Consider the following 21530-nt stretch of genomic DNA (forward strand, 5'->3'; position numbering starts at 1 on the left):
CTCTATCATGAAAAATATAGGCCAGGCTGTTGAAACTGTAGATCTCAAAAACATAAAAGCCATACAATCATTTGTTGAATTGTCAAAACATCTAACATGCACGTTGGTGGTGGAGGGAAAGCAGGTTGAATTCGATGACTCTGAAGATACACAAACAAACACTGCAATTAAAAGCAAAGCACGGTGAAGACAGATTGATAAAGAAAACAAGGTAAGAAACAGATTCTTTCTGAGTTCCCTTCCCATCCCAGAACGTTTCGAGCAATCTTACCAAAGGTAGGCAATTAGGGAAAAAAATATTCACAAGCAAATCATGAATTACATGACAGGAAAAGAAAAAAAACCTCAAGGAAACACCACTAAGCTTAACTTCACGACAAATTGCTGCATGTAAAAACTGTTTTGCAAATACATTATCGGTTTTAACCTAAGTGGCTGTGTCAAATGGAAACAGTCTTATAAACAACTATATTCTATAATTGTGACTTTTAGCCCAGTCTCGTGGCTTGCTTATGTAACTTGACAAAAGGATTGGGAGACTTGAGCTTAGAAGGAAAAAATGCCTTCATTTTAGTGATTTCAGTTTACATCTACAAAATATCTGCTTGCTTATGGAAAAAAATTATTCCAATTGAAGTAAAAAGAAAAATCCAGGGAAGTTGCTGCTGGCATGACGTTGCCCTGCTCCTAGAGGAATATTGCCCAGGGAAGACTGGCAGCACGTTAGAAGTCCCTGGTGGCACAGTTAAGCAGTCAACTCCCAGACAGACGGTTGGAAGTCAATCCTACCCAAAGGTGCCAAGGAAGATAAGTCTGAGGATCCGCTTCCAAGAGGTCGCAGCCATCAAGACCCTACAGAGAATTCGACTCTGCACCCATAGGTTCGCCAGCGATTGGAATTCACTTGGCGGCAACGAACCATCACCACCACCTGCATTTAAAAATAAGAATGGTCAAAGGTCTCTGAGGTGGTGCACTGGTTACACGTTGGGCTGCGATCTTCACAGTCAGCAGTTCAAAACCATCCATCTCCCTGAGAGAGAAGGCTGGGCTTTCTACTTCTGTAACCAGTTATTGTCTCGGAAACCCCCAGGGGGGTCACTAGGAATTGGCATCAACCCCACGGCACTGAGTTTGGTTTGGGTTGGTTTTTTTTCTTTTCCCAAGAGATCTCTAGAGAAGTTGGATGGTTGTTGTTTTTTTCTGTATGAAAAACTGAGACCCAGCTGAGAGAACACACTGGATGGCTTGCTCCCCAGCACTCTTCAGAGGCCCCACCTTAACGACTCGGACCTCGTGGGTGGTCTTGGTTCCTCACGATGGCACACAGGCCACAGCATGGGAAAGGGAACCACTTCTCACAATCATACAAGCCAGGAGCCTGAAGCATGGCAGCATTGTCCACTTCTCCAAATGTCAGCCAACGTCCCCGGCACAAGAAACACGGTCTACAGGAGAGGATGCCATCCACATGGAGACAACACGCAGAGCTCCGTGACAGCACCTGATATCCACAAAAATGAACATCTTCTCCTAACCACAAAAGTGTTCTCCAAGGTCACATAGAGTGAGGTGAGAAATACTTCCTCTTTAAGCCCGACTTTGTGACTCAAAATCTTATCAGCTAGGCAGACACTGAGAGAGACATCGCTTCCCCCATCTCCACGGACAGCTTACTCTTAGTTTAAGAAAGGTACTGCCCTTCTCTCAATTTACATTTCACTCTCTGAGCACCATCTTTTCCTTCAGAGAACGGTTGACAAAACACCTCAGGGAAACATCAGTGAGATGCTAATTTACTCCATTACCTAATTTTCCAACCTGTTCCAAAGTGCCATCAATAAAAGAAAATCAAGAGTGAGCACCATTCCTGATGTTCAAAAGGTGATCCAGCATTATATTCAGAAGCCAAATTTCGACCGTGCTGTGAATACTTTTCTGTCATGGCTTGTGACACGGCACTTCTGGAAGGCCCATATTTCATGAACTCGGCAAAAATCCATTTCAAGGTCATTTCCAGCTTCTCATCATGTGCAGTACAGCATGCAGGAACAGCACTGACATGGCAGCAGGTCAACCCATTAGTCATTGCTGGAGGGAGCTCACTGTGGAGATGCAGCCTGCTTCAAAGTCAGATGGGCTTTTGAGAAGCATGCCAAGAGAACTTTAAGGCTACACACAGAGACAACTGCAACCAGATTTGCATGAGAAGGTTGCTTTTCATACTTTTAAGAAAATAGTACAGATCTACCCAGTGTGGAAAACAGGTCAGAAATGTGGTGCATTTATTTGTGCATATGTCTTCAATTGAGGGTAACGCCGAGTGCCAGCCTTCTGCCCAGCTGATCAGATGGCAGGCCTGTGTAAAAGCTGAGTGCTGTGGAATCTAGTTGCCATAGCTGCAATTTAAACAAATAAATGAGACTCGATGGAAGGAGCAGACTCTCTGTGGTCTGATTAGTTCATATTTGCCATAGGTGTGAATATTAGCAGCCAGAATAGAAGGAAAGCTCTTTCCAACAGGTACAATGAAGGGGAAATTCCTTTAAAAAGTTAAATAAAGAAGAGGAAAGCTTTGAAATCTTTATTCAAAGACCATCATTTTCTGTAAGCTTTTAAGGAGTTTGATCCATTTTTCTGTGTGAGATGTGCCTACAAATTCAGTGTTGCTAAAAATGTCAGGTTTCCACCAGGGTGCTTTTAGAGAGCGTTTGATGATAGCGTGCTTCCTGTGACATGATAATAAGCACAACCAACAGTGATGGGCCACTTTCATTTGCTTTACGCAGTAGTTGTGGTGTTGCTTTGGCTCAAGCTGATCCCTGAGTAGGGAGTAAGTTCAAGAACTGTGTTGCACGTGGTTTTCAGTGCCTGTGGCATTTTTGGAAGTTGATTACCAGGTCTTTCTTCTGCGCCATCTCTGGGTGAGTTATCGCCAAGCTTTGCGCTAGCTACCGATGCATGAATAAGGTGAACAGACGTCCGGCTTTTGGCAGGACAGTCCCGCTTTTCGGTGTTTTAAAAAAGTCCCAATTTTTGGAAATAATGCATGACAAGCTAGGGAACGGTCTATTTGGTCCATATAGACCAAATTTTTAATCAAGAACACCCCCCACCTCCCGCCCCCCAGTCAATGGTGTCCCGCTTTAAATCTGGTCACCTTATGCACGAACCACACACTCCACCCAGGAACAACTTTTTTATTTTGGCAGATGTATTGACTGGGCCCGCTGAGTGGGAGACAAAGTACCATCTCCCTCCATGTCCAACTTCTTGAGCCCCCAGGAGCTAGACAGTCTCTCACCAGTTGGGCCCAGTGGACAATTTAAAAAGACTGTTAAGCAGCGAAGTCTACCCTGACTGTTCTGTGAAATCAGTTACATATAACTCATCTCACAAAATAATACAATCAGAAGACAACTTCAGGGATTCTTTGGCTCAGTCCACCTTTCTAGATAACTGACATCTCAAATACCTGCATCTAGAAAAAGTGGGAAATGCGGAAATGAAGAGGATCTTTAAGCGTGAACCTCATGTGTGAAAAATAATGGAGCCCAGAAGACAGTACTGCGTGTGCAGTGGTGATGGCAGAGAAGGTGCTGAAAGGAATGTTTGCTAGTATCAATTTTCTGTTTATCCTAGCACAGATGTAGCAAGGCCAGCAGCAGCACCTGGATATTTATGATAATTGGCTATAGTAACGAATTTGTTAAAAATCAACCTAGTGGCACTGAGAGGTAAATTGCCCACCCATCAGGACTACTCCTTACACCTAGGATAAAACAGATCTTAATTAGATCATTAAGTGCAAGCTCATTCTCTAGACATGGATATGGAGATGATGTGAACCCTAGTGGGGGCGGTGTCATCCTTCCCTGCTTAGATAAAAGGGAAAATAATCATATTGAGGGATGTTTGCCAGTGTCGTCATGAAATATGTTTAGTGAAATATAAAGAAAACTCTTGTTTACAGGCATCTCTTCATAATGACATGTTGGCAAGGCTCCTGCAAAAATGTACAGGCTATGGGGCCGGTCAGCTGACATTCCACTCCCAGCTCGGCTATTCAGTAGCCACGTAAGTTTGGAAAGGTAGCTTAACCGAGGACGAGAGACGCTGGAAACCTGGAGACAAGCACACTGGTAGTTCCCTTATTCAACAGGGAAGCTGGATGCTGAGAAATCTAGACCAATGTGCTTGACAAGAATGGTATCCATTCTAGAATGGTGCAGGGAAGGGCTAGGGTATGAAACTAGATTAAGTCATCGTCCTAAGGTACCAGAATTCACTTAGAGAAAATGATCTTATTTCCTTTCCAGGAAGTGTTACCCAACTGAAAGAAAAAGGAGATATGATAGGATTCCTTCTTTCTCTTCCTCCCCTTCCTTCTCTCCTTCCTTCCTTCCCTTCTTTCTTCCATTCCCTTTTTTGTTCTCCCCCCTCTCTTTCTTTGTAAGAACATTTCCTGAGAAATACTATATGCCGGGCACAGAACCAGATCATGGGAACATACCGTGGAGGCTCAGATCCTGTGCGTGCCCACAAAGAACGCCTAACTCCAGAAAAGTGTACAAAGAAGCTGAAAGCAAGAGGGGAAAGACGCTCATGAAGGGATGGGCCTCGTTTGGTGGAACGTGAGAGTGGATGCAGGAGCAGAATCAGAGAGAGATGGGTTTTGACGGAAGCGAAAACTCACTCTCAGAGGGAAAGGGCTCAGACATACAAGGCTGGAGTTCAGTGCTGGCCACAGGTCAGGGTTATTGCTGTCCGGTACCGTGGAGTCTGTTACCACTCGTGGTGACCCTCTGTTCAACAGAACAAAACAAAGCCCAGTCCTGTGCCATCCTCACAACTGTTGCGATACTTGAAGTTAGAAAAGGGGCATGCTGGAGAAGTTCCCCTTGAGAAGAGAGAGAATTGGGTTGGGGAAGTCAGCCACCATTTCGGCCCCTTAAATGACCACAAAGTGCGGAGACAGGTATGCTAAAGTTTAGAAAAAAATAAACAGAAAAAATGATGGCTGGAACACTGTCAGGTGGATTGCTTAAGGTTTGCCCTTGCTTCTATTTAATCAATTTTCTATTTGACTTGGATAAAGCCACATGCAGGTAAGGTGAGGGTGCGGGGAAATGATGAACTCATAGTTGCTATCTCTGTGATTTGGAGCCAATTTATAGTCTTGAAACAATGATTCTGGACTCTCAGAAAAGTTTCTTTTGCACTTAATCTAAACACACTCAACTAAATAACCCATCAGGAACTCTAAATATCTAGGTTCCAGCTAACTTGGCATCAATCAACACCTTGCTTACAGGTGAGTTGAGGACCCATTGGCACCATCACTTTTTGCCAACCCTGGTGCCTATGTTTTCCCCTCATGAGATCCCTTGTCAATTATTTTTCAATGATATAAATTTAAGTAATTTATTTCCCCATCCCTGAACAGAGAAAAAGTTTTCAGGAATTGTACTTCTGCCCTCTCCCTTCCCTTCAGCCCCCACACACTTGTCTTGACCTTAAGAATTCCCAAAGCATGGTTTTCTTGCAGATGAAATTTACCTGACCAATCAGTTCCTTTGTTATTGACTTGACTCAGTGTTTAGTTATTAAAATGGTTTCCACGCAGTGGCACAGACTCAAGCACTCTAATTCAAAACAAAGAGCATGCCATCTGTGTTTATTCACACCGTACCCATTCAAGTAGCCCCTAATGCTTAATATTCTACTCTCTTGATAGCTCATCCTGTATTTAAACTGGCTTACCAGGATGGTATAAACAACAGAAAAGAGTCCTGTATTTGGGGTACAAATAACAACAGCAGCAATATTAAATCGCAGTTCAAGCTCACTCTGGTCAAGTAAGCGAGAGAGGGAACTTTTAGTGCTCCATATAAAGAAGCTGTCCAAAATAGTCAATGGAAGCTTGGGCAAAACTAAGCAACAACTACAAGGAAACCAGTTTCACTGCTTAGCTGTGTACTCGATAAATCCTATGAAAATATAAAAATATAGATAAGCAGAAGCAGTGGGGAAAATGAGGTTTTCTGCTCCTGTAAAGGGTTAAAGTCTCAGAAACCCAAAATGGCAGTGGGATGACTTTGTCCTGTAGGGTTGAGATGAGCCACAATGGACCCCATGGCTGTGAGTTTGAGAAGCAGGCGCACTGTCAGGAGAGACGGCACGATGGCAAAGAACTGAGGTACCATTTCTGAAGAAGCATTCATCGAATGGGTACTGAGTACTGGAACGATGCCAGGTTATGGAAGAGAAAGAAGAAAAGATTCCTTTGGGGACTTTATAGCCTATTGGGGGTAATAAACAAATAGTAACCAAATAAAACAACCAAAGGAATCCCAGATGTGTGAACAAAGAGTGCAATGAGAAGGAATTCTCTCAGATAACTAGGAGAGAAGGGACCACCTCAGTCATAGGTGGTGGTTGAGGTAAAGAATGTAGCAAGAAGCTACATTTAGATTCTTTTAGAAAGATCACTGAGGTTGTGTGATAGGTTTTATGTCAACATGTCTGGGCCAGAATTCTCAGTGGCTTGGCAATTAAGGCTTAGTAACGCCCCGTCATGCTGGGACTGAACACAATGTGTTCCCCTCCATAGTGGGCCTACTGTGAGCATCTATGAGCATCCATATGCAATCAGTTGGAAGAAAGTTTCTTTGGGGCAGGGGTAGCCTACTTTCAACGTAAGTGGACACTGTGGAAATGCTTGTCTACTTATTGTTTGGTCTGGATTTTGCATCTGGCTATCAACGTCTCATCCTCTGAACTTAAGCCAGTGACTACCCACATTGCCTGCTGACTCTGGGAGTAAGCTACTCTGGTAGTCGGTAGGCTACCATTGACATGCTGGCCTTGAATTCATGTGCCTCTGCAGCCAACATCCTATTGTCTTCCTGCTAACCTTGGGTTCAGTCCTTGCAGCTATGTAAGGCAGAAGTAGCTAGCCTGACCTCTGACCCACAGATTTGGAGCCTACCTAGACATGGACTTAACCACTTCTACAACTGTGCAAGCCATTTCCTCGACATCTATTTCTCTACTGTTGTTGTTAGGTGCTATGGAGTCCGTTACAACATGGCCCAACCTTCCCCATTCTCACACCTGTGCCTATGCTTGAGGCCATTTTTGCATTGAGAGCCTTATCTTTTTCGCTGCCACTCTACTTGTTGAAACATGATGCCCTTCTCCAGGGCCTGATTGCTCCTGACAATATATCCAAATTATGTACGATGAAGTCTTGCTATCCTTGACTGGCCATACTTCTTCCAGGACAGATCAGTTGGTCCTTTTAGAAGCCTATGGTACTTCCAATAGTCTCCTCCAGCACCACAATTCAAATGCATCAATTCTTCCACCTTCCTTAGTCAATGTCCAACTTGTACATGCATATCAAGCCACTGAAAATACTATGCTTTGGGTCAAGTGCACTGTAGTCCTCAAAGAAATAGCATTGCTTTTCAATACTCTGTAGAGGTCTTATGCAGATTTACCTAAGTAATTCATCTTTTGAGCTCTCTATAGACACAGACATATAAGCTTCACTATTTGCTTCTCTAAAGAATCCAGCCTAAGATGGGTGGTGATATGGAAAAGGAATCGTTGAGGGCAGAATGAGGTGAAGATGAGGTAAATCCGTTGCTTCGGTTCAGCCAAGAGATAACACATGCTTGTACTAAAGTAAGGATGGGGGACACGAGGTGGCTAGGGAAAGTTTGGGAACAATTTTAGGGGTAGGGCAGGCCTACTAACTGTGGAAGACATGATGTTCCATTTTCATGGGTTTGGCAAGTTCCCAGCAAAGAGTAAAACGAGAAGCTGTTAGAAGAGCCTTGCTATTACTATAAAGATGACAACACTAGACAAGTAATATGTTTTAGAAGAGGAGTTAATGCAGTGAATTTGCTTTAACCATGTTTATCTCAAAGTCTTTGTCAAAGAGAGATGGGATACTCACTGGGTCCCTTGACCAGAAAGTGCAGACTAGTGTGTGGTGGAATTTGAAGCTTTAGTAAGACTGAGATCCTCCTCAAAAGGCATAGGAGAGGGGAAAAAGAAAAAGATGCTTAATTTCACAGAATGGCTGATGATAACTGGGGCACAAAAGAGTCAGTTCCTGACAAGAGTCTTCCATATAGCTGCAAGCAGCCATATGGTGGCTATCCATCATTGAAGATCACGGAAGATGTTCAAGCTATAAGCTCAAAGGTAGTCAGCCAGGGGACTGTGGAGGTGATGTCAGTATCACCAGGTTTATGGACCAGGGGAACTGTAGATTCATTTCCCAAGTCTCACACTCTGGGATCCTGTGGTTCTATGATTGAAAATGCAGCTTCTTTCCACTTTGCTTTCTTTGGCAGCTACTACTGGTGTTTGCTGAGGTTGGAACTTCAATTAAAAGCAACCTGGAAAAGATATGGGGATGGACAGCTGCCAAGGAGCTGGGTCTGTGGGTAGCAAATGATCTGTCTGTGGCAATGAAAACGGAAGCCAGTTCTTACAATAGTACCTTCCTGCCCCTTTCACCCTGAAAAAAAAAATCTGAGGAACTTAAGAGCAAATGAATGAAAAACATATGAATTAAGTTTACTCTGCAATATCTATGGATTTAAGGATTAGTGGGGGGAAAGCATGTGAATAAGCCAAACTTTGGGTTTTGCTGACCCCAAAATACCTGACTATAAATTATAGCCCTTCCGATGAACTCACCCTATTGCTGGGTTTGCCCATCTCTTAAATGTAGCCAGAAAAAGGGCAGTGTATAAGTCAATGAATCATATGAGCCTTGAATTCTGCATGAACATTTAGTAATACTGAGGGATTTGTGATGGCAGTGGATTGCGTTAAAGGTTGTCTGAATATCAGCCTACAGAGAATAAAAAAATAAGCAATACCCAGATAAAATAACCAATATATGGAACTTTAATTGATCCAGGCTATTGCAGACCTGACGTATAGCTCTTAACCGTTCCAGTGGCCCATGCTGCATTATTTGGACATCAGTTCAAACCTTCTCATGGATTAGCAGTGTGAGAGGTACCAATCAGTATGACCCGAGTAACTTCGATTCGAAGCAACCTGGAGAAGATATGGGGTGGGGATTTCACAGGCTGCAGGTAGCTGAGATGGAAAAGTGAAGTCGAATACAAGTTAGTGAAGAAGTAAATGGTTTGTATCACCAAAAGAGGGTCCCCGGCTGGTGCAAACAGTTGATGCGCTTGGCTGCTAACCAAAAGCATAGTAGTAGTTTGCATTCACCCAGAGGTGACGCACAAGAAAGAGGTCTGGTCATCTGTTCTCCACAGAGCAGCCACTGAAAGCCCTCTGGAACACAGTTCCACTCTGACACACGTGGAATCACCACGAGTTGGAATCAACTTGATGGCACATGGCTTAAAGTTCTGGAGAGAGAAAGAGGAGGAAGAAAAAGAGGAAAAAACAAAACATGGGGATCTAAGAATGATATAGTTCATTCATTCAATAGATATTCACTGACTGTTCCCCCTAAGAAGATACTGTTGGGAGAGATACTAGAATAAATTGGTAACCGAACAGACTAAGAACCCTACCCTCAGGGGAATGATATTCTAGGAGAGGGAGACGGACAGTAAGGCAGACACATCCTACAGATAGCGAAACCCCCTGCACGTTAGAGGAAGTGTCGGCAGGGAAAAGAGAGCAGAGCCAGGGCTGCCATGCTAGGGAGCCTGGTAGTCATTGCCATACTCTATCTGCTGCTGAGCAGGCCATCTGAAGGAAGTCCTTTGTCGAAGAGGCCAATCGACCGATTAACATTGGTTCATTCATGAAATGCTTACGGAGTATCCATATAAGTCCAACCACTACACCAAGTAGTGTAAAAGGAAAGAGTCCACTAACCCCAAGGAGCCACTGAGGAGACGTGGTGTGAAAATGAGATCTGTCCTTGTGTTTTCTCCATCCAAGGCCAGTTCGATCACTTTTCTCCTGCAGTGCCCTTCTTCCCTGTTCCCTATCTGGGCTCCTCTTTCTTGCAGCCATCTCTCTTCTCACCCAGGACATGGGCTCCTTTCCTTTTTCTCTCCTCCTTTCACTCCTTCTCCCACCAAGCAGCTCTCCGACTCAGCTCTCCCCAGTTTCATCCACCTCTAAAACCTGGTCACACTTAGTTTTTTTCAAGGATCAGTTTTTAAAACTGTATGTTGCTACAGATTTCATTATACTCTCCCCTCCTCATCATGTACGAGAATCCTAATCCCTAGATTTGTAAATCTAACTCTACTTGGGAATAGGAGTCCGTATCAATGTAGGGTGTGTCCTAAGCACTTCTGAGTTATAAAAAACAGTCACTGTGTCTTTGTGTTTTATTGGGGAGCTCCTTGGAGGGTATTAGAATGAGGTTCCCAGGAAAATCATGACTTCTGTTTCAGTCTTCTTACTTTTATTTGTTCCAAATATCTTATAGTTCCTTTTGAATGCTTGGAAAATTTGGAAGAAAGTTTCGTTTTTTCAATATCCAGTGTTTACCATGGTCTCCGAACTAACAGCCTAATTTGTGAACTAATCAATATCGGGCACCCAGGAAGAGTGATGAAACCCCTGATCTGTGAGTCCCAGAATTGGAAACTTTCCATAAGTCATGCTGTCTACCAGAAGAAAAACTCCAGCCCAGAGTTCTTGCAAAACCAATGATCATCCAAGTAGTATTTAGCACCTTCTCTTCTAGGAAAGACAGATATACAAAAACTTTAGTAATTACCAAATGTCAATATAATATTGAATGGCATAGTGCAGCAGAATAAATTAAAGTTATCTTGAGGATCAATTGTGTATAATGAGAGCAACTGACAAACCAAGAAGGATAGGGCTAGGGCTTATTTTTTCACTCCTCATAAAATTATATGGCGCATGAACAACTCCTGCTGTGACTATATGAATATCCAGATCAAGTCTACTTAAAAGCCTGTGGTAATAATGATAGTATCTGAACCTTCTGCAGGGCTTTGCATTCTCAAAGAACTTTATAAACATTAATCAGGTCTTTTAATAGTAGAGAAATTATCCTTTTGTAGCATCACTGGAAGTCTGCAATCTTTTCAAAGTTTAAGTACCTATTTATCTACCTATCTATTCATCTGTCCATCCATCCATGTTTCTTTTGCTTTTAGTACATATTTAATAATTTACAATTACAATCAGCAGAGGAGAAAGTCTCAGTTTTGTTTTGGGGTTTTTTTGGCAACAACACTTGTGCTCCTCCATGTCAGAGTAAAAATAGCCCTTTAGAGACGACCCCGTTAGCTTGTGGAATTGCTTTTCGACGTCTCTTCTTCTATCTCAAATATCCCATTTCCATCCTTTAAAATTGCATGTGTTTTTCTCAACCTGTAACCCCACAAAGCCTAGCGTGGTGCTCTGTATAGGTAGGTTTTACTATAAATATTTATGTAGTTTTCCAAGACCTATTTTCTAGGTTGAAATAAATGGAAGGGCAGCCTCGTGTCACATGTTCTGAACTGTGCCAGACCTTTCCCTAATCAGTACCATTGTTAATTATATATTGGGAATGCTGACACCGCTCCTTTCTCCTTGAGTCTGATCACCAGGAGACTGAGGATAAAAGGTGGTAGAAGGCTATAAAGATCATTGGGATGTCCTGCCAAGTTCCACAACTGTTTTTTTTGTTTTTGTTTTCTTTAAATCATCAACATGGATGTCATGTGCTGTTCAAGTTACTGAGAATATATAGTTAACGAGGACCTCCAGAAGGAAGGAGCGACTTTAGATTTGGGAATATTGAAACAACTTCATTGACATGTACTAGATTTGTTTATATATTTCCATTGTCGTGAATTAAAAGTCACTCTTTGCTTGGGGCTGGTTTCATCTAGCCTGGAGAACACCTAATAGTTACACACCCAATGCGGGAGTGCTGCTGTAACTCATCCATCGACTCCTTTCCTCTCCTCTCCTTCAAACACAGTCTAGCTTTAGTCCCTGAGAGAAGACAAGCAGACAAGGAGGGCAGACAAAATGTTTTCAGGTCAAGCTTCTGGCAACTTTAGTATAAGTCTAAATAGAGGCCCTCAGCTTTTTATGCTACGCTTTTTCAGGTGCCCGTTTTCTGGCTACCCTTGTGATCCGCTCTTGGAATCCTACAAATTTAAGACTGGCATGGTAGCCCCTTTGAAATGGTGTCATGAGGTATTTACAAACTGCATTCCTGTTCTGTGGTTCGGGGCTCTAAATTCCTGGAAATGATGTTGAGACCCTTCAACTAGAAGGCCGGAGTGAGCACACTCTTTCTCGGAATGCTTTCAGTTACAAAGCCCTGAACAAGTTAATGGTAGACAGACTTTTTGAGTCATAAACATTTTGCATAAATATTTAAAAGTCATAAATGTAGCTAGTAAAGTTTTAAATAAAATATGTTCCATTATTAAATAAAATACATTCAATAGTGTCAAATATATTTTTCATAAAATAAAATGAAAAACTATGTATTTAAGTGAGTTCTTAAAAGTATACACATTTATGAATTACAAATATTAAGATTTAAATATTTATCTTAGTAAATATTTAAATACAACAAATCTTCCCAAATATTATTATTTGCTTTCAATTCAGCAATATCAAAAGTATGCCGTTGTAATAAGAATCTACACAAGATTTGAACTTTAAAATTGGCATTCTATGATGCTCACCTTCCCGACACAACCGCTGAAGACAAAGCGGGTGAATAAGCAAATGTGGTGAAGAAAGCTGATGGTGCCCGGCTATCAAAAGATACAGCGTCTGGGGTCTTAAAAGCTTGAAGGAAAACAAGCGGCCATCTAGCTCAGAAGCAACAAAGCCCACATGGAACAACATATCAACCTGTGTGATCACGGGGTGTCGAACGGATCACTGAAGACAAATGGGTGCATAAGCAAATGTGGTGAAGAAAGCTGATGGTGCCCGGCTATCAAAAAGTATAGCGTCTGGGGTCTTAAAGGCTTGAAGGTAATCAAGCGGCCATCGAGCTCAGAAGCAACAAAGCCCACATGGAAGAAGCACACCAGCCTATGCAACCATGAGGTGTCGAAGGGATCAGGTATAAGGCATCATCAGAACAAAAAATCTTACCATAGTGAATGATGGGGGGAGTGCAGAGTGGAGATCCAAAGCCCATTAGTAGGCCACTGGAGATCCCCTTGCAGAGGGGTCTCGGGGAGGAGATGAGCCAGTCAGGGTGCGATGTAATAATGATGAGAAATACAACCTTCCTCTAGTTCCTAAAGGTTTCCTCCCCGCTCCCACTACCATGACTCGAATTCTATCTTGCAACACTGGCTAGACCAGAGGAGGTACACTGGTACAGATAGGAACTGAAAATACAGGGAATCCAGGACGGATGAGCCCTACAGGACCAGTGGTGTGAGTGGCGAAACAGGGAGGGTAAAGGGAGAATGGGTAGGAAAGAGGGAACCGATTACATGGAACTGTGTGTGACCTCCTCCCTGGGGGACAGACAACAAAAAAGTGGATGAAGGGAGACGTCGGACAGGGCAAGATATGACAAAATACCCATTTATAAACTATCAAGGGCTCATGCGGGAGGGGGGAGCGAGGAGGGAGGGGAAAAATGAGGACCTAATGTCGGGGGTTTAAATGGAGAGAAAATGTTTTGAGAAATGATGTACAAATGCGCTTTACACAATTGATGTGTGTGTGGATTGGGATAACAGTTGTATGAGCCCCTAATAAAATGTTAAAAAAGAAAAAAAACAAACAAAAAAAAAGATTTGAACTTTACTGATTTACCAATTACAAGTAAAATGTAATTTTAATTAAAGTATACCATTTGCATGCTTTCATCAAAATATATACATTAAAGTAATTGATGGAACCTTAAAAGTGGAATTATTCCTGCATATTTAAAAATAGTGTTTAAAGTTATCTATTAAGAAGAAAAGCAAATACGAATTATAAATGATTAACAAATTTTAGGTTTAATTATATTTTAAAAGCTAAAAATGATTCTTTAATATTTACAATATATTAAATCTTATGACATATTTTTAGAAAAATTAAATTCATCATGAGACTCCAATTTAATGAGCATATTTTAGTTGCAAATGGAAAGAAGCATAATGTTGAATGTACTTTATGTACTGAGCTACCTACAAATTTTGAGTAATGCAAATTGCTCAATATGGCAAAATATTCCTCACACTTCATGTGCAAGTTCTTTGGAGCCATGAACCAGAACATGGAAAAATAAAAAGCAGAAAACAAACATTCAGCTCTAATGGAAATCAAAGTGCATCATCAAAAACTATCGAGCTCAAAATCTCTAGAAGGACATGATACACTGAACTTATATTTTATCTTACCTAAGTACTTGTGTCATTCATATTCTCCTTGTGTTTCTAGAGTGAGAATGTCAACCCATCGAAGTGGACAACGGAAAATATGGAAGTAGACTCAACTTGAAGTTCTAAAGACCACATACCTGTGTGGGGGCCATCGTTTGAAGCATTACAAATGTAGAGCCAGCAGGACCTGCCATGTCTGTGATTCAATCTATGGCCTCACAGTAATCAGGTGCAGTTGAGGGACAGAGGCGATAGGTCAAATAGCAAAGGACTGCACTTCAATAGCATATGATGTAATCAGTTGTTCTGAGCTGGTCCCTTTCTGGTGTCAGAGAAACGGTCGCTGTGTTTGACATGATTTCATGCTCAGTGGTCAGGAGCAGCTTCAGAAGTCTCACTTCGCTAGTTCACTCAGCTTGTGCTCATCATGGAAAGTAACCTAGATGACATCACCACTCTTGCTCTTATTTTGAGATCGTGCCGCAGAGGATGAGGACTATACAAGAATATGCCTGTTTTGTGACCGACGGATGCTCCTCATCGGGCATGTGACAATTTGCTCATGGTTTCATGTCTGGAATGGCTATTTGCAAAACCCATATCCATTTGTAACTCTACTTTCAGGGGTGGTGAGGGTCCTGAAATTGTTTTCTTAAAATGCTACTTAATTACTAACTGCAGCACACGCTAAAGCTGCAGTATGCCACATCATTTGAAACCAGGATATTCTGAAGTGGTTTCTTCTGTATTTTCTCAGCTAGCACTCATAAGATTGACGCAAGGTTAGACTCTGAATAAAGAATCAATGAACATTTTATGCAGATAAAATATAAGTAATAAAAAAGTACACCTTCAAGATCACATAGATTGAGGTTCAGTGTCCGGTTCTCCCACTCGGAGCTCCATGATTTTTAGTACATTATCTACCTTTTCTAAGTTTCATTTTTCCCATCCTCAAAAGAGATAATTCTTAGCTCATAGTACTATTGTGAAAATTATATACACTATCTGATACCTAGTAGGTTCTTAATACTAGTTATTAACATTGACTGGCAAAGCATTATGGAAACTGGCTCCTCTAAATTCATTTATCAACCTGATAAATATGTATCGATCCTACAATATACCAGCTAACTAGTAAAGTGCTGGGGATTCAAAGTTGCTTTCCATACCAGGAACTTCACCTTCTTGGGAAGAAAAGAGTTCTGAATAACAGAGCTATGGAGCACACAAATAACAGAATGTCTACCTTTCCTTGGGGGAGGCAGGAAAGGCTTCTTAGGGGAGATGACAGGCTAACGCTAAGGGGGTTAGTGCAGTCCCTGGATGATGCAAACAATTAAAATGCTCACCTACTCCTTGATGGATGGGTTGAGTCTACCCAAAGGCACGTTGGCAGAAAAGGCCTGGCAATCTACTTCCGAAAAATCAGCCATACTCAAAATCAGACCTTAAAGCAGAGACGCAGAAAGAGACTTGTACACCACTGCTGCAGGACACTAGCTCCAAGATGGACGTCACCTAAATGCCCACCAACAGATGAACTGAGAAACAAAATGTAGTACATGCACCCAACAAAGACGGCTGAGCCAGCAGGAGAAATGAAGACTTGATGCAGGCAACAGTCTGGAGGGAGCTTGGCACTATTACGCTGAGGGAGATATGTCAGTCACGCGAGGATGGATATTATCTGACTCAAATGAAAAGAAAAAAGAAAACACACATGTATACATGTACAGAGGCCAAAGTCTGCCTAGTTTTTGCGCATATTAATGTCTCTGCATGTCTATCTAGATAAGATAGGTGGGATAAATAATTTGGAGATGAAAAGAATGGGACCAATAGTTCTGGGGGGATACGGGAGAAGGGGAGGTGGGAGAAAGGGAGTGTGGAGGAGAACCAACCAAGGACAAGGAAACTACAAGTGAACTAAAATCAATGGAGAGAAGGGCATAGGATGCCTAGTGGGGCTTAATCAAGGGCAATGCAGCAGCGAGGAATCACTAAACCCGAATGAAGGCTGAACATGATGGTGGAGCAAGAAGAAAGTAAGGGGAAAAAACACAAGGCAAAGGACATTTATAGAGGTCTAAATATAGACATGGGCATATGTAAATATTTTTATATAATGAGAGGGGAACAGATCTATGTACTCATATCTATATGTTAAGAATTAAGATTAAAGATGGACATTGGGCTTCTCCTCAAGCACTCCCTCAACACAAGAACACTTTGTTCTAATAATCCGGCATTCTGTGATGCTCACCTTCCCAACACGATCACTGAAGACAAAATGGGTGCACAAGAAAATGTGGTGAACAAACCTGATGGTGCCCTGCTATCAAAATATAAAGCTTCTGGGGTCTTAAAGGCTTGAAGATAAACAAGTGACCATCTAGCTGGGAAGCAACAAAGTCCACATGGAAGAAGCACACCAGCCTGTGTGATCATGAGGTGTCAATGGGATAAAGTATTAGGCATCAAAGACCCAGAACAAAAAATCATATCATTGTGAATGATGTGGGGAATGTGAAGTGGAGACCCAAAGCTCATCTGTAGACAATTGGACATCCCCTCACAGAAGGGTCACAAGGAAGAGATGAGCCAATCAGGGTGCAGTATAGCACCAATGAAACACAACTTTCCTCTAGCTCTTCAATGCTTCCTTCCCCCTACTATGACCTCAATTCAACCTTACAAATCAGATTAGACCAGAACATGCACAATGCTACAGATAAGAGCCGACAACACAGGGAATCCAGGATAGATAAACCCCTCAGGGCCAACAATGAGCACAGAGATACCAGGAGGGTAAGAGAAAGGTGGGGGAAGAAAGGGGGAATCACTCACAAGTATCAACATATAACCCCCTCCCAGGGGGACAAACAACAGAAAAGTGGGCGACAGGCGATAGAGGGCAATGTAAGATATGAAAATAATAATCTATAACTTATCAAGGGTTCATGAGGGAGGGCGGCGGGGAGGGAGAGAGAAAAATGAGAAGCTGATATCAAGGGCTCAAGAAGAAAGAAAATGCTTTGAAAATGATGATGGCAGCATATGTGCAAATGTGCTCGACACAATGGATGACTGTATGGATTGTGATGGGAGATGTAAGAGCCCCTAAAAGAGGCCAACGTTTATTTGTGGCTACCAGCAGCAAGAGAGAGGTAGAAAAGTGGGTAACAGTGATGAAAAATCAGCTGACTATTGCATTTGCTGAGCCCGAGTGACATAGTGGGTTATGATTGGGCTGCTAACCCCAAGGTCAGTAGTTTGAACCCACCAGTACTGTCTGGGAACAAGATAAGGCTTCCTCCTTCCAATATTCTTGGAAACCCATAAGGCAGTTTTACTCTGTCTTATAGGGAACAGGCGGTCGGAATCAACTCAATGGCAATGGGTTTGATGTTTACGGAGTCAGGGAGTTAAACACTTGTAAAAGGTTAACTGGTAAAAATATGTGCTATAGTCACAATGGCAAAAAAAAATGGGAGCGAGGACCTGCTGATGTTGCTTGTGTATAGCTGAACAACCCATGGGACTTAATTCATTGATTTAGAAGTTTCTTTAGGGTCGTAGTTTCATGGGATATCCAAGGTAACTGGTCTAATAAAATATTCCGTGTTCCTGTCCTAGTTCATAGGACAGGGGTCTTACAGCTAGCAAAAAGCCATGCAAAGCACAGCCACTGCTTTCTATTCATCTGTAATAAGAGAGGAAGAAGGAGAGTCAGTAGGAGGAGGAGGAGGATATGGATTACGTGGTTGGTTGGTCAATGAACAGTAGCCTGTTTCACCATGAGAGCACAACTGGGAGCTGGCTATCTCCGATCACTAACATTTTGATCCAAGTTTCCAGAGCATAAGTGTGATCAACGGGGAGGAAATGCAGAGCAGAATTTCTAGTTCTCGCAGACTCAAGACTTTTTGTAGCCATGGAGGGTGGATGATCCACCCAAACTACTTCCCTGAGATAATCTTCAAACCTAAAACCAAAACTATTCCCAGAAGTCTCCAATAGTTGGGCTTAACAAGTAAAAAAATATCTGCCAGGGGCATTTTGCTCTTATTAAGAACTACCTACATGGGATCAAGCAGAATCTCGAAATATTAGGGAAGAACTTACAGGGTAGTGAGTTTATGTGAGTGAGGAAGGAATAGCTCACAAAAGGAGGGTGAGGGGCTGCACAACTGGAAGAACTGATGTCATTATATTGTACATGTAGAAACAACAGTTTCACTCTGCACATATTCTCGGCAACATCAAAATAACTAATTAAAAGCAAACCCAACAGAGCAGTTCTACTCTAACATGAGTGGGACTGCGTGAGTCTGGGCTGAGTCCACATCAATTGATAAAGGGGCCTGGTGGCTCCCTGGTAGAATTCTCACTGTCACTGTGGAGAACTTCAGGCTACCGTGATCCTGAACAGATTTCTGCGGAGCTGCCAGGTCAGAAAGTCCTAGGAAGAATGGCCTGGTGACCTATTTCCCAGAGTAAGCTGATAAAAACCCCATGGATCACAAGGGCCCAAACCACAATCCGTCGTGGGGTAGAGGACTGGCAGTGTTTTATTCTGTTGTGCGCGGGGTCACGACGCATTGCAGGCTCATTTGATGGCAGCAAATAACACAAGTGAGAAGGAAATTATTAATAAAGAATCGGGACGGGCCTGGGGGGAAAGGATTGCACATTCATGGATTTATAAAAAAGTCCTTCCACCTGTAAGAAAGGGGAAGAGTTGGAGAGTGTCAGAGTCCCTTAGGTAGCTAAGTTGAACACTTAGTCTCAACTTTTTTGTCTGAAAATGGTCATTTGTAACATGACCAAAGATGCCATGCTAATCCTTTGCCATTGGTGCTCTAAGTAGAATCAAAGAAAATCCCAGTTCTCAGAGATGCGCCACTTGGCATGAGTTGGCTTAAGAAAGGGCTGCTCAAAACCTCTCAGTAGAGGAATGTTTACTTGTTAATACTTACCACTTTTCTTAAAATATGCCTAAATCGGGGGCAGAAGGGAAGCTTATTTTGGACTCAAGGCTCGTGATTTCTTGTTCTCTGCTCCCCTGTAATTTCTGCGATGGGTTGCCCTTTTCACCAGGAACGCCCAATGACAGAGTCTAAAAGCTGCTGTAACCAAAAAGTAGGCTTCTTAGCTAATAACAAAACAATGCTCAATTCCAGAAATAGAAAAGGAAGACAACACAACATGTCTTGGCAGAAAATGTAGCTTCCACTCCGCAGAGCAGCGTGCCAGTGATGCGGAGCATTTGCTGAGAACCCAGTGAAGGCTGCGCCATGTAAACCATGGGAAAGCCCGAGAAGAAGGAGAAGGTCTGACACAGAGAGAGGCCTGCAGGGGCAGAAGCGTACAAGGCTGACAACTCTATTGGTAAGGACACCCCTAAATGTCTGTAACAGTCTTTTGTTTTGTTTTGTACAGAAAAAAAAAAACAGGCTTTCTCCTCCTCTGGGGAGAAATTCTCCAAGTGCAATGGTTATTTCTAATGTAATCAAGTGATGTAAGGTGGAGGTGGAGTGGGAAGTTGATAGTCATCTACTTGGCAATCAATCCTTTACCTCTACTGGGGCCAAATTGTTGCACAGACATTCAATCCATCCCAGAATGAGTGACTGCTATTATTCACCACCACTGAGCCTTCGTGTAATCCGTGGGCACGCATGCTTCATAGCCTTCCTAAGGGCTCAATTCCATGGAAGAGGTCTTTTACTTGCATGCAGGGTTCTTACCGAATTATAAATCTCTCATGATCATGTTCAACATTTCACAACACAGACTCCATGGAAAGTCTAGATTTTAAAAAGAGTTCTTTAATACATATTTTTAATAACTGGAAATCACTCGTTTGAGTCTACTCACCATTCCGTGATTCAGCCACCCTGGGATGAAATTATCAAGCAACTTCGGGTAAATCATCTCTCTGTCATAGGCGTAAATGATCCAGAATACCGCTACAACAAACTGGAAGGGAAAAGAAACAGTTTACTGCCAATTCACCCAACCCCCTACAATACACAACTTGTTGGGTAATCTGTTGTTAAAAGAACCCAACAGAACTCGAACCCTCTAACAAAAGGCAAGTCAGTTGACCAGTGAAGGGCTGGAAATACAGTTGTCATTTCACTTCACTAGTGCTAGCAATGGCTGTCTGACCTCGTTGCTTGAGCTCCCACTTATATCCTTTTTCTTGGGCAAAGGGACCTATTTGTTCCTGAGGAAAGAAAGAAGAGGCCTGTCATCAGGAACAACTCCATCTCAGAGCTCATTGTACCAGGGAGAGTCCTCTCTAGAGGGTTGAAAAGTTCACTTGTGGTTTTCTCTGATCCTGTTCCCCACTGAATGGAGTCCGTGCACACTCGAGACACTGCAAGGCTTGTCCCTTCCCCTGGAACCCATCATGTGGTTTAGATTATCTTCATATTCTCAAGTTTCCATTTCCCCATGAACAGTATTGAAACCACTGCTATAAAATACCCCGAAGTCATATTCCCAGCAAATGTATTAATTGATCCAGCCTAAGCCAGGGCTTTAATGGCACCAAGAAGCACAGTGCAGGGAGGTCAGAGAGGATTCCTGATTCTCTTGGAATACCGGTTTATCTGGCTTGTCGTGGCACCCCAGCCACATCACCATCAGAATCGAGACGAGGACTCCACTTACTGTTTTACATTTCTTCAAGCTATCGGTGGTAGGGGATGCTCAGATAAAAATAAAGAAATGAGTGGTATAAGGTCTAAACCATCACTATACAATAAAAAAAAAGGCCCTGCTTTTGCAGACATCAATAAACGAAGCATGGAAAAGGAAATCATGCTCAGGCGAGCGATCAAATATGTGCAGGGTGAGGTCTCAAAATAAGAACTACTACTAAGCAGGAAAGAAATACCATGAATACTGACAACAGAAAAACAAACACACGAAAGAAAAATCCTTTACTTAATTTCTTATATGTCATTTCTGTTATCACATTTTATTATTAAGAATGAGAAACTGTTTTTTTTTATTTAAAGAAAAAAACACCCGGCAGCTATAGCTCAAGAGTAGCCATGAGACCAGCCTGTGTGACCACGAGGTGTTGAAGGGATCAGGTATCAGGCATCAAAGAACAAAAAAATTATATTGTAAATGAGGGTAAGTGCAGAGTGGGGACTCAAAGCC

At 42.3% G+C, this 21530-nt stretch overlaps 1 protein-coding gene across 1 annotated transcript in view; it reads right to left on the reverse strand.

Annotated features, from left to right (window-relative positions):
* The window catches only part of AIG1 (androgen induced 1), a 336757-nt gene that overhangs the window by 194241 nt on the left and 120986 nt on the right, over positions 1-21530 (reverse strand). Inside the window, exon 3 of the mRNA XM_004701969.2 lies at positions 20232-20333. Within this exon, the coding sequence (XP_004702026.1) occupies positions 20232-20333 (102 nt within the window). The remainder of the gene's footprint in view (positions 1-20231; positions 20334-21530) is intronic.

Source organism: Echinops telfairi, unplaced genomic scaffold, assembly GCF_000313985.2.
Source record: "Echinops telfairi isolate 266 unplaced genomic scaffold, ASM31398v2 ScPeMD7_3533;HRSCAF=4204_0, whole genome shotgun sequence".
Taxonomy (NCBI): domain Eukaryota; kingdom Metazoa; phylum Chordata; class Mammalia; order Afrosoricida; family Tenrecidae; genus Echinops; species Echinops telfairi.